The 14,419-nt window shown below is 38.3% G+C and overlaps 1 protein-coding gene across 4 annotated transcripts in view; it reads right to left on the bottom strand.

Annotated features, from left to right (window-relative positions):
* The window catches only part of MOCOS (molybdenum cofactor sulfurase), a 229,206-nt gene that overhangs the window by 45,907 nt on the left and 168,880 nt on the right, over positions 1-14,419 (bottom strand). For all 4 annotated transcript variants that reach the window (XM_054814508.1, XM_054814512.1, XM_054814509.1 and 1 more), the window contains one exon: positions 8,298-8,497. In XM_054814508.1, coding sequence (XP_054670483.1) covers positions 8,298-8,497 — 200 coding nt within the window. The remainder of the gene's footprint in view (positions 1-8,297; positions 8,498-14,419) is intronic.

Raw genomic sequence — 14,419 nt, 5'->3', positions numbered from 1 at the left:
GCTGTAACTCATATCAAGAAGGGATAAAGGGGAATGTAGCAGACTAATACAAGCGGAAACAATGCCTATGAATAAAAAGGTGCAGTGCATGATACTGAAAGTCTAGTGACATAGATTTAATTCATGTCCCATCTTTCCTCTTTCCCTTAAATTGCTTAAATCTTCTTTTGTCTGTATTTATCCCCTGAAAATGAGGATAATAGATCACGGGGAAATTGTGGGGTTAAAATGCCATGATGGACTGTGTTGAAATGTTACTTTAATTATGGCCATACAGGGTCCTATACTGGATTTGGTCGGGGGTGGGGGACAGGAAGATGCAAGCAAGATAATAGAGAAGGTGGAGCCAGGCTTTCTTTGTCTTCGAAGGATTGAGATGGCGGACTGAAACTGGACACTGCATGCATTCAAAGGCACCTGATCTGCCTTTACCAAGATGAAGAAAAAACGAATCCAGCAGAGGCTGTCAAAAGTGCAGTCCTTTTGCTGCTACCATATGTTTTCTTTTCACATTTCTCCCCTGTGTAACAAGGTCTGTAGTTTAGAGCCACTGTTTGGCCCTGTTACTAAACAGAAAATATTTAGCCTCCCTCATTCATCTGAGATTCTTTCATCTGAACAACTACGAGCATCTTTCTTTTATCTCCTCTCCAGTTTCCTTAGCAACATACAAGGGCACTCCAGAGAAGCAGTGTCAGGCAACACCTTCAGACTAGGCTTTCATGAAGCTTTCTAACCTTGAGGAGCTCTGATGAACAGTTTAATAGCAGGCAATTTCAAGCATACTATTTCACAAGCATCTTTGTCCCCCCCACAACGAGATATTACAGAAAGCAACTCAGCCTGTACTCTGCCACTACTTCCTCAGCAAGAAGAGAGCTTCATTACCTACTAACTAGGTTTGCATTTATCACACCAAGTCTCTCAAGTACAGCATCTCCTTATGCTCAGGCAGTGATCCCCTACCTAGATCAATGAAATTGCCTCCTGTATTGCAAGCTCCTTGTTGTAAGGGCCATCTTTGAGACCCCAGTGCCATGTAACCAAATGTAAGCAAAGATTCAGATTGTAATGACGTTTCTTGCCAGTTTGAAGTTACGAGGTGCCATTTATTGACAAGCCAGTGTGGTTTGCTGCATTGCTGCTATCTCCCTGCTTACGAGACATCCACAGCGCAATTGGATGCTAATTGGAACCAAAGAAATTAGTGGACGTTCAACAGGAATCTTCACAACAATCTTTTTCTCCTTGTAATCCTGTTTGCATTCTATTGTGCCGGTCCATCTGCTGTCCCTGGCTTCCTGAAATCAATGGCTAAATCCATAGCTAAAATCAATAGTGAGCAATCACCCCAGCAATTTTTAGGTAGCTATTGGGAAGATGGCCAAAAATCCCATTAGGCAAGTTAAGAACACTTTTCTTTCCCTGAGTCATCAAAATTAATATAATGAGTGGTTATGCTTCTATAAGCATTAGCGTAACTACCTCAGAGTCATTTGACCATCTCTGCAAAGACGTTCTTAGCTGGAATTAACAAATGCTGGATTTCCATTTTCTAGGGCCCAGATGAAAAAATGCTGCACTTTTCCACCTGCAGAACTGAATGATTGTTTTATACAGAATTAAAAAGAGTAACAGATGGAAAAAAACATAAAAGGATTAAAGTTTGAAGAACAACAAAGATCTCTTGCTTAATAACTTTCTATGAAGATTTATTTCACATAGATTAAATAAACTAGAAATTATCCCTCCTCGTTGCTTAACAGCAACCCACTTTCTCCTGTAAGGACATGGTATGACTTTCCAGACAAGCACTGATATCTACTACCAGGCTACGGTCAGTAGTCTGATCAAATTGACCCGGTAACAGCTTCCTGTGCATGTGAAAGGTTGTAGCTCCTCTTTTTTTCCACTCCTCTAATTCACATGTTGTCATTGCTCTAATTCTGTACCTATATACCAGATGTACAGTGCACTGGAGCTAATCTACCAGTGAAACAGAAAGTCCCAACTAAGACACAAACAGCAAATATTTCAAGAAATCTACCCACTTCAGGTATTGCAAGGTCCCTTGTACCATGTAACGACAAGTAGTGATATGAATATGTATTCAACCAGCTGTGTGTATATACAGACATATCCGCCACTTGATATCTGAGGATTTGCCAGTATTTAACATATTTCCTCTCCACTCCTGTGCGGTTAGAATAAGTGGGGAAGACAGACTTCGAATCCCTCAAGGTGACACTGAAAGACTACAGCAGAAGGAGGGGATTTCACCTGGCCATTGCCAGGTCCTGGCTACTGATCTAGGTCCAGCTAAGCACTTTATTAAAACATAATAATAAATTGAAGGAAAAGGAAGATCTTAAAAGAGAACATTGTGAAACTAAAGCAAAGTGCACTTGCAGTACGAAGGTGCTTCCAGAATTGGCTATCACCATTTTATTTACCTTGAGCAACTACTTTTATGTGCATTTTCCATCCTGCCTCGCACCACTTTGTCCCATGTTACTTCTGTTTGCAGACCTGTTCAAATGCAATCAGATAGAATAACTTCTACCTGCTTATATTGCTGTCTCTTCCCTGGTCACATCTCTCCCATACAACACCATGTCAGACTGCTTGTCCAACTCCCCTCTGCCTCTCATGGCTGGAATCTCCATTTTTTCTGCTTTCCTGCCCAAATGGGTCTCTCTTTCTTTGCTGAATCCATGTAATGATGGACTTCAGCTGCACTGTGGAAAATTTAGTTTAATCATTAGGAAATATTTTGTAGTAGTGAATATAGCTAAGTTCCAGAACGAGCTGCTTCCAGAGGCTGTGGAAAGGTTCAGGTAAAGATGATCCTATCTTGGCACACAGTGATGATGGGTAACCTCTCATAATCTTTGCAATCCTAAAATCAATTTTTCCCCTCCATATCTTCTCAAACCACAGGGATGAATTTGGCTTGACTGCTAAGCCATTTAGAAGACAATTCACTGCCATAGGATGCTTTGGATGAAGAAAAATAAACGGGGTTAAAAAGAAAACAAAATTTGTTTTGTTTCTTGGGTGAGTCTCATTCTGATTTTGTCCTCTTCTTGTACTGGTAACATGTGAACACCGGCAGAAAGAGGCTACCAGGGCAGGAAAGGTGACACGGTGAGATCCTGTGTGGCTGTTCTTACATGCAAGTGATTTGGGCCCACACATTCCGATGGAAGACCTTGGTTTTCACTTCAGCATGATAGAAAATAAAGGCAGGAAAGGAAAAAAAAACCCAACAGTGGGTCATTGAGTCTATCTTTACAGTAACTCAAGGGAGGTTGAGATAGAACGGAAGTGGGTGAGACAGTGGGAAGATGCCATAATAAAAGCAGTCATTAAATTGCATTATAGATTTGTTCTGAAGGGACACACACTGGAAGTTATCTGCTGGGAAGTGCTAATAGTTTTTGGGTTTTTTTTTTTTTTTTTCTTGAGAAATGGATGAAGAAAGGTAAGTTCAAAGTCTAGACCTCCCTTCACTCTATCTGGGTTGATGAGAATGAGCCAGGACGTGGTAAATGGAGGCTCCTAGACAAAACTGATCATAATCTATCTGAGCAGGGTTCTCAGTCTTGAGAGGCAAAACTCATCCATATGCAACACTACAGAAGAGCCTTCCTTAGGCAAACCAAAATGTTTACATTCTCTATCTTTGGCAGCTGATTCCTGTTATAGCAGTTTGTCTATCACATACAAGTGTGAAGTGGGAAGCAAGAAGGCTGAGACTGCTAATGGACTGATGCTTATTCCCTTCCTGACAGGATTTTTAGGAGGTATGGCAAGCATATATGGATACCAAGGGAACTTCTGCAGGTGAGACAATCACAGCAAGCTACTTCTGTTTAGCTTCAGGCTCCCAGCAAAAGAGGCAGTGTGAAAAAGCAGAGTTGGAAAGGGAGCTGCCAATCCACAGCTGAAATGATGGACATTTTTCAAAAGACAGCCATGATGGTTGGTTCACTTTTTTAAGCCCATAACACACAAGAGGAAAAAAATTGTCTGGGAAGTCCAGAGTGAAAAAAGAAAAACTTTTTTAAGGGAAGTGCTATTTGTCACTGGGGTCAGAAAACACTGAACTGGAAGGAGTGCCCATCTCTGCCTCTTACCCTTTTCCCCTCTTTCAGCTTCCAAACTGACTTTACAGAATGAAATGTGAAAGGATTATAAAATTACTCTGCCATTGCCTATTGAATGTACTACGAACATTTCACAGGTCTCTTCTCCCCATCAGAACACAGAGAAAAACTTTAAATAATATTAGCACAAAAGGTCCCTCACAGCAGAGCTGGTGATTTTTTTCAAATCTGCAAATGGAAGGGAACATACAACTTTGCACTTGATTTATAAGAAATTCACTTTTTTCTGTGTATGATCGTTGTTTCAAATCAATGTTGTTCCCTTACAGCTGTTCCATCTCCTCATTGGCATTCAAACCAGGCTTGAACCTCACAGAGTCATATGCAAGCTTTTGATAAAAAAGATGGCAAGGATATGCAACCTGAAGCTGAGTCGTTGCTGTCAAACAGTGCTTCAGAGATTGGAAGGACTTGGGGATGTATAAACACATGGCATTCATATATGTTGAAGACTACAGATATCCCCTATTAATAAATGAGCCAATGGTGATTCTCTGTGTGAAGAGCCTGCAGTATTAGCTCAGCACCGAGCATACACGTAACCCCATTTTTGTGACACCACAAATCCACTTTAATATCTAGGGCTAATTGCTTCTTTTCCTCATGGCCTTATAAAGCAGCAGAAGATTGACAGCTTGCTGCATTAATGTCAACTCTGCTGCTTCCATCCTGCACCACTGACTTAGCTGAGGTCCTCCGTCTCTACCCCTGCACTTTCTCACCTTTCAAAATCACCAGCCTGTCATCTGTCCACGCTACATTAATAGCAAAAACTATAATGCTAGAGAATTATCTGTTCTAACTAGACAAGTATATATGAAGAAGCTGTTTGGCATAAAGGCCATTTTTATGTGCTGGACTTGTCAAGTACTAATCATATTTTAACCCCTGTTCATAGCTGGGGCTTTTTGGCGCTTGCAGTGCAAATAAACACATAACATAAAATGGCAGATGTGCTACTGCAGAGGATAGGCAGCTTGTGTGAAAAGCACACAGGTATCCTCCCTACGCATTTCAAGAACAAGTTACTACCAATAGTAGTCTACAAGACAGCTTTACTGAAGGAAATAATTTTCATGGGAAGTATTTGCTGCAGCTCAAAGGAGGAAATTTAATGTAGTTTTAGTGCCCAAAGACAAGAGGTTTATGGAGATTTCAAAACTGTAGTAGTTTTATCTGTAGGTAAAGAAATGTGTCATGAAAAATCTGAAGAAAAACCAAAGCTTTTGAGTGACTATTGGTGTTTGGAGCCTGCAAATCCCTCTTCTTTAATTGTTTTAATTACCATTTAGAGTAAAATAGCTAAACCAGTAATTAAACTGTCAATTAAACCAATGATACATACAGTATACAAAGCAAGTTCATTCCAAATATAATACTCTAAAACAGTGATACCCTTCAACAATCACAAAGAGACATTTAAATGAAAAAGCAATAGCAATTCAACTTCCATAATTATTTCACTCCCATCTTATCACTTCTTAACATCCAAGTCTTCTATATCATACATATTGGGACAGAAGGCTGTCAAAAATGCTGCCATCCCTGAGAGTGCAATCATGGTATGGTCTCATTTGTGTGTCTCACTTCAGTGAAATGCCTTCATTTGATCTTGAGTGCTGCAATGAAGGTTTTACTCAAGGATGAACCTGAGATTGTGGCTATTTCCTACTGGTGCAATTGACCCCATGTATGTAATTCAAGCATGTTTGTGTTTAGTGGCACAATCTTGTTAGCTCTGGTAATTAAACTCTGATAACAGTGAGAAAGGGATTTCAATAATAGAAGCAGGTAGGAACAGCTTTCCTCCCAAATGCTACACAGATGAAAGACATCATCTTTTCCCTGCTTTCATTCTTCAGTGGCAGTGTTAAATGTCATGTATTTCACTACACGCCTTTCACATCCTAAATATCTTGGACTTACTTCAGAGTTTTGAATATCATGTAAATTATGTAAATCTTGAGGCTTAAATGTAAGCTTGGTATCCTCTGAAGACACTGTCAACTTATGAAGTCTTTCTTGCCAATCTCAAATATTCTGAATAAACTGCTCCAAACCTCGTCATAATACTTTCTCTGGAATCAGTTAGTCAGATTGTCCTTTTTAGGCTACCAAATGCTAATGTCCAGCCACACCGTGACCTCTAAGAGGCAATGGGCACATAACAATTGCCTGTCAGAAAGACTCATAGAACTGGTTGGACGTCTGGTTTTAAGTAATTAATTATAGATGGGATATCATCTATAAAGGAACAGGACATTCTGTCATTTCTCTTTTAATATACTAGCTGAAATACAACCTGAGTCATTAATTGGTGTCCACTAGTAGTAGGTATGTCAGGCAGAAATGTCATCCAATTTCCCTTTCATGTAACATTCCCCAATATGTTTTGTGGGAGCCTTCTGAAACTGTGATCTCCTGACTCCACGAGATTGCATTTGGAGACTGACCAGTGATTTCACATGAATGTACAGATTACAGACATGACCAAACTAGAGGACATGATTTCTAAACCATTAACGTAAGTATTGGATTTAACTTTGATTTGAATAAACCTATCTAATTTTTGGCACGCATAGAGGTATGAAGATGAGATTATATTGTCATTTTGATGAAGCTTACTCTCTACTGTATGTATTTTCTTTGTAATCATAAAGAAGCAGCAGGTTTTGGTATTAACCAAAGGACAGAAGCAACCTCACAGTGTTTGCGGAGTGTTTTACCAGTCCAACTGTGTTAATATCTCCAGTCTTTTCTGAACATTGCAGCACATATTCAAGACTGTCTAAATGGCTAATTCACTCCTAAAACATGGAATTCTTTGAAATAAAATGTGCTGAATCTTTGAAACTGTTTCATACAGTACCCCCCCCAAAAAAGACGTATAGGAAGAAGAGCTTCTCCTGTACTATACACTTGACCATCCCATGTTCATCAGCTTGGTAAGTCCCCTAAAAACTTTGCAAAACTCCATATTGACAGGCTAATAAGTAACTGCTTCACTTCCCTTCTCCCTTGTGTATATATGGATCTCCTCATGTATTCTTGTAGACATATCTCTGTGTTCCCCTCGTTATCCCGCTCTTCTCTCCAGCAGAGGAGTGCCAAGAAATGCCTTTTGCAGCACCGCCGCTCTCCCTAATGGTACAGAATTATCAGCTTCCAAAAGCAATGCAGCTCTGCCACTACTGCTGGCAGAGGGAGGTAGTCGCTGAGACAGCTGGTGCCAGTTATTGACAGCTTTTAAAAAAGTCAAGGGCGTACACTTGAACTTGACTTGTGGGCTTATTCAATCATCAGCCAAGGAAAAACAGAAGAATTAAGCAAAATTAGAGCACTGTGGTTTTTCTGACTTCTGATGATGAGCAAGTGAGCTACGTTGCCCTACACTACCCACTGCCTACACAGTGCATGGTCATGCACAATTATAGCCATACACTATTACCTTTGTACTGAAGGTAGGAATGTTTCACAAAGTTTCATCTTACAGACGCTCATACTGAGGTATACTACCTGATGGATGAAGCCTAGAGAAAGCTGTTGAGACAGACAGCATTTAAGGACTGTTTGAGCTTCAATCTCACTCCGTACACTGATCATTCAACTTTACTCAATGCTTCCTCATGAATATTACAAGAATGAAATTATTAGAACCAAAGGAAAAAGAGAAATCCTCTTTCATGGGTGACTGCAATATTTTGAGATCTGGTTTTGTTTGTATGTCAGAGCTCCAAGGCAGTCTCTTATATCAACTCTTCTAGACTTGCTCTTCAGTTCCCAATATTCAGTGCTCTAGATAAGAAAGTCAACAAGAAATCTAAATGCCTAGTTAATACATCCTGTTAAAACAGCCCACTCTCAAACTTCCTACGTGTAGAGTACTAAATCTGTAAGTTATTTGCTTTTGCTATTATGTGCTTTGCATTGTACTAGCACTATTTATTGGATTCTCTTTCTACTGCTTTAAAAATGGTGTGAATATATAGTACAGAGCTACAAAGAAACAAAACCAAAACCTCAAAAGGGATCGCTATGGACAAAATATTTCCTTTAGGATAAAGAACTCATTGTGAATATGCTTAAAATATAAACACAACACTCAGTTAACGCAAGAGAAAAACATACCTGTGAAAAGCCGATCACCTCTCCATTTTCATCGAGCACGTTAAAATTAATGATTGGACCCTGGACATCAGGATTGCTGAAATCTGTATCACTGTAAATACGTACTACAGGAGCCCCATTGGCATATTTTAAGGTAGACAGCATGGTATAGGTGTAGTGAGCTAATGCAAAGGTATGCTGTTTTATTTTCTCCATTCCACCTACAAAAGAAAAGTGCATGTACACGTCAGATGCCTTATTTTTATGGAAATGTAAAAAACCAATGATTTTTCAGAATGATGTAGCTGGGAGGTAACTAGCACAAAATTGGTAGGTTTGGGTTCCTTTAAATGAATATACAATTTGCAGAAGTTTCTTTCCTCATACAAAAGCTTCAGAAGTACTGTTGCACCAAGGATTTATCTACAATTAATCTGCTGTAGAAATCTAAAGTTACACTGAAATGGATTCATGCGCATTATGACATTGATAGTTTCAGCCTATACCTATCACTAAGATGTTCTGGCACAATTAATTTCAAAAGCAAATTTTGCTCCAGATCTGGCTCTGGAGATCATGGGAATGAGGCATCAATTCTAGCACAGCACAGAAAGCAAATTGCTCTGTCTAAGATAAAATAAAAATAATAAAATTCTAAATGAATTTACAAAATAGAAGTGTTAGTCTACAAGGAATTTACTTGAATATTGAAGAAATATTCCTCCAAGTCTGCTCTTCTTTTTGCAGAAGAAAAAGAAGGAGCATATTGTGAATGCCTCATTGACTAAACCCATGCAATCTATTTGCTCCAGAGAAGCTTTGCAAAGAAGTTTTCACAGAACTTGTCCTGCAAAAAGCATAAAGAGGAAAGATGTTATCTGTCTTTGCTTCCCCCCCCGCCCCCCGCCCCGAGGAGTTTGGAAAAGAAGACTGCAGAGATTTCCTGACAGATGGAGACCTCTTCTACATCTCTGCTTTCTGAGAGGAGGTTGTGTCTCTGTTAGATGTCCCCATCGAAATGCCTTCTCATTCTTCTGCTCTGAGGATATGCCATAGGATGATATACCATGGTCACCTATGGTTTGGGGTATATTTTGATTCTCTGCAGGAAGCTAAAACATAAGCGTCAGATACAAAACCAGCCATTTCATTCAAAGGAGAACATACGTACTCTGAAATGAAGAAGTAGGTTGTGATATTCACTGTGATAAACTGCTGACAGAAGACAAGTAACTGGGTATGACAATAAATACGGTACTAGAAAAGGAATAACCCTAATCCTCATCCTAATCAAACAGTAATTTATCACATGGAACAAGAAAAATACAAGTAATCTTCTAAGCAGAAACTGAAAACATAGGAATTTTCATCTTTATGGAAGACAATTAGAAGATAACAATGTTATCTCAAAGTATTGTAAGAAGCACAGGGAGATACCTGAAGGTTAACAACATGTTTAAACCAAATCAAATCTCCACTGAAGACAACTGGAGTTTTGGCTCAAAATCCACAGTGCTTTCTATTATGCATACCATGCGTTGCACTATGGTGGGCTTACATCATGTGGGGGAAAAAAAAAAAAAAAAATGGAAAGAATGATTTCCTTAAAAGCCTCTTGAAGTAGAACAGTATTTTTCTGCCTGGGTTTTAGACCCAGAGTATTTTCTGTAATGTTTGGTATCTTATTTGAGGTACATGAGCATTTCTGTAACTAAAAAGATGCTTGACATTTTCTTTTCCGTTCTTTTTTAAAACTGTGTAACTATGAATCTCACACTTCTGTGCATATCATTTCTGTATCTGAGTATCTGGAAATTTGTACAGTCTGATACAACCGCTCTTGGATAGAAATCTTGTACTCTGTTGACTTTTGTGCCTTTACTCGTAAAAAGACCATGTCATTTATGGATATATATAAAGGAAAAAAAATAAGATCTCTTTCTCCTGACATACAGAATTACAGCAACTTCTGTTATTTCACTTTCCTTCAAATTTCTATATTATGTGCTATCTCCTTTAGATAAGTTAGGAGAGCAGACAGTAAAAGCATAGAAACAGATTAGATATAAGGTGGAAGTATGTTTTTTGGTGCTAAATAATAATAAAGAGGAATAAGATATTTAATGAGATACTAACACACAAAGCACTTTCAAGGAATGTTGCCAGAAGCTAATCAGTACAATTTCTAGATGTTAGCCATAGTAAACTTGGCAAGCATCTCTAGAACATTTTGGTCTGAAAGATGATTTGTATTTTCAGAGACTTTGAGAATAAAAGATTGCCTAGTCAGAGATGTCCTGGTCATTGTTTGCTAGAAGTTAAAAGTCTTGAAATAGTAAAAAAAAAAAAAAAAAAAAAAAAAAAGGCAAAAAAAAAGTAAGTTATTCCTCAGCAATTGCCAGAAAGTAGCTGTCTTAAGAGAAGTGACTGCCTTGTCAGCTTCTGAGATGTCTGTAATCTCCTGATTCAGAGCTTTTCCAAACTGGCAAGAATCTTTTAATGGAAGATTAAACTACTGTCCTTGTGTCTTGTTGAAGAAATCTCTTATTCAGAAATTTCAGTCTTCTCATTCACAGCAATCATCCTGCTATAATTTCTATATTGTCTTCGGCAATTCTCTTTTAAAGTTGCTTAATCACATTTCCTTGTTCATTAGTGAGTTGCTGATGAGCCTCTTAATTATTTATTCTGATAAATCCAAATGCAATAGCCTGCAGTTGCTTTGCTGCCCCGTGATTGGAGAGAGGAAGCCGTGTTGCCAGGGTCCCGTATTTTTAAGTAGCAGAATAGGTCATGATTAGATCTGATGTCACAGAAAACCCTGTGAAACAAATGCCAGCAATCTGAAGCTTGGTCTGACGGAAAAAGGGGTATATTCAGAAAACAGTTGTGATTTATTTTTATTTTGCTAAACAAAATTATCTGTACCGTATCCTGCTTAAATCCAGTGCTTACCTCATCTCCCTCTCCCCACTAGGGAAAAGAATATGAGGAAGAGAAAATAAAAACCAGAACAAGTCTTTGGTCTCCAACATGATCTAAGGACTTGCATTACTGCATCTAGTCTCACATTCGGGGTGACAAAAATAAAACTCGTTGCTTGACTAAGCCTGTCTGAGCTAAATGAGAAGGTAATCTTCTATATTATAGTTGAATTGGTATTTATCAGCTTATTGCATTCCTGCATTTTATCTTCTCTCTATACAAAACTCTGGTTTTATGCCCAGTTCCTTAACTGTGAATACGTGGAGACTCTTCCCTAGCTGCCTGTTTGGGGATAAAAAAAGTAGCACATCTTAAGCCTTTTGGAAGGCTTACAGCTTGGAAAAATCATCAGTACTTCATATTGAGAAGGTGCTGGGAAGGACTCAAGTGCCCTGACTCCCTCTCACTTTCTGGATTTTATTCCTTATCACTGCATTGCTTCATTAAGGTGAATTTCATCTCATTGCTCCTAAAAATGATTTTGAAATGAAGAACAATTTATGCACTCTGTAATTTGGATCAGAAGGAACCTGGTGTAGTCTAAATGACACCAGTTGAAGTCTAATATCTAATATAATTCACTGTATTTATGTGTGTAGGAACATTCAGCACAAAGGACGCTCTCATTAATGACTGACTTCTTCCCATAGTAGAAATGTAAGGACTTGCCTGTCAAAAGGGAAACTCCTGCATTTCTCTGGATTAATATGCCCCTTATTACTTTGTCCCCATGTGTATGTTTTGACTTTACATTAAGCCAGACATGATAATTTAATTCATTTTTCTTCCCAATAGCACCTCATTTTTCACACTATTTGTTGCCACAATGAATGCCATATATTTTTGCAGTGGCAAAATTATAGAGCAGAAAAGATTGACAAAGAAAGCTTGTACTTTTGTGTACAAAACTCCTTGACAACGTACTCTAGTAAACCTCCAGAGATGCTGTTAAACCTCATATTGCTGATGCATGTTTGTACACTGCATCCTGACAGATTAGCATGATCTCAGACCTACCATCCCATCTTATACTTCCATTTGGGTATTGTTATGAAAACCGATGCTGCTCCAGGATGGAAAATTCAGAGTGCCAGTGCACTGGATAACCCACAGATAAATTTACAGGTCTTGCATAGGAATTGCATGTGTGCGTATACCTATCCACAAAGACTGTGGGACAGTTCAGTCATATGGAAGTTATCTCACATTTACAAGAGAGTTCAAACTATGTGCGCTGAAACTACGCACAACTGTCACCACGGTACTGTACATCCACTGCTGGGTTTGCCTGGTGATAACATCTTGTATTTGCTTTACCTATGTCTTATTATCTGCTTGTTATATGCAAAATACAGTAAGATTTTATTTTTCTGGTGGAATTTTCTCTGATTGGAGAAATATGAGATATACAGATGTCCAATAAGTATTCAGTATAGAATGCTTTTGAGTTAGTATAGACCTGGTTTTGCATTACCTAAATGGCAAACATGTAATGGCATATAATTTCCTCTCTGAAACGATGAGGATTTCGTTAAGCTCAAATGTTCAAATGTTAGTTCTTCCTGAAAGAACTGTAGACAGATAGGTGTATGTCAACATCTATAAAAGATTTTGAATAAAGAGATTAAGATAAAGCAGAGACTGAAATTGAGCCTCTAGAATGAAAGCTTTGGCGCTTAAGGTTTTCAGGCTGTACTCAGAAATTTCTGTGATCTGCATTCAAATACATTTCTTATCTCTTTTATTATGAGAAATTAAATACTGGAGATAAGGAAGAGAGCCATAAATCAAATATACAGTTATTGTTCTAACTTGCTGTGAAAAACCCACAAAAACTGAGGTTTAAGTGAACAAATTCTCTGTTACTCCAGTAAATCCAAACGCACACATATCTTTGGATAAGCAAAAAGACCAATGTGATTCATTATTCTTCAGCATTACCTAACAGATAGCAATGAGGCAGAGAAATGATGAGCTGAAATGTCAGCAAACCAATCAGCAGGAAGTCAAACCAAGATGTAGCCACCTTCTAATAAATCCCAAACAAGACAGATCACCATGTGGGACCTGTGAGTCAATGTGCTAATGAAGCCATGGAACTTGTAAATCCTGTCAAATATTTGGAGTCCTTCCTTCGCTTCCTCCAAGAAGTGTACATTAAGATTCATTTCTGAGCTTTTTTTGGTGTTCTTTTACGCGTAGAACTGAATGTCTCTAACTGAAGTCTGTCACCTACTTAGCGCTATTCTCCCAAAGAACGTCTCTTGAGGGTGAACTTGATAATGGTAGCGCCATATATCTCCTTTGCAAATTTGAGTGCTTTGGCTTAAAACCACATTAAACAATGTATTCTAACCACTGCTATTTTTTAGCAATCCTGCTTCAAACAAAACACTGCGAACATGAAAATGAAATTTTCATATGATGATCAAACCCCCCGCCCCCAAAGTGCAACCCTGAAATGTTATAAATACAACACTAGAAGAGCAAATAATGAGAAGAAAATATAATCAACTTAATAAGAAACCTTGATCACTTGTCCTCTGGTAGAGCGCCTACATTCATCAACACAAATATTAAATATACACGTTCCTGGTGGTTTTGTTTTTTCCCTGAATTATAAGAACTGCTGTCTTAAGTCAGACCAAATCTAGCTACTGCCTGTATCCCAGAGTGAGGAGGAGTAGCAGATGCCTAGAGGAAAAAACATATGAAAAAAATTATGTCACTTCTAAGCAGCTACAATTGATAGCGTAAAGATTAAACAAACAGAATATAAATAAAAATACATGGAAATAAGCTTACAGGGTGGCTAACAGGCACTAAACATTACTTTTGAAAACAGAACTAAGGGTATAAGAACTGGAACTTAAGCATTAAAATTGATACATTAACACTTCCTTGGAGTCAACAGAAAGGAGCTCTTCTACTGTAATAGCATTCCAATATTGGTCATAACCATTAGCAAATCTAGTTCACTAAAACTCAACATAAAACACTGTAACTAGCTTATCAGCAAATTCATAAGAGCATCCATCATCCACACTCACAGAAAATGCATAAGGCATGGACAGATTGCAAATCCCTTATTCACCCTGACTCACATCAACAGTCCAATCAACTTGATCCATAAAACACAGGCAATAAAAATTGATTTG

The sequence above is a fragment of the Grus americana genome, chromosome 2 (assembly GCF_028858705.1).
Source record: "Grus americana isolate bGruAme1 chromosome 2, bGruAme1.mat, whole genome shotgun sequence".
Lineage (NCBI taxonomy): Eukaryota > Metazoa > Chordata > Aves > Gruiformes > Gruidae > Grus > Grus americana.
Note: the sequence above shows the minus strand (reverse complement) of the source record. Positions and strands in the feature narration are given on the sequence as shown.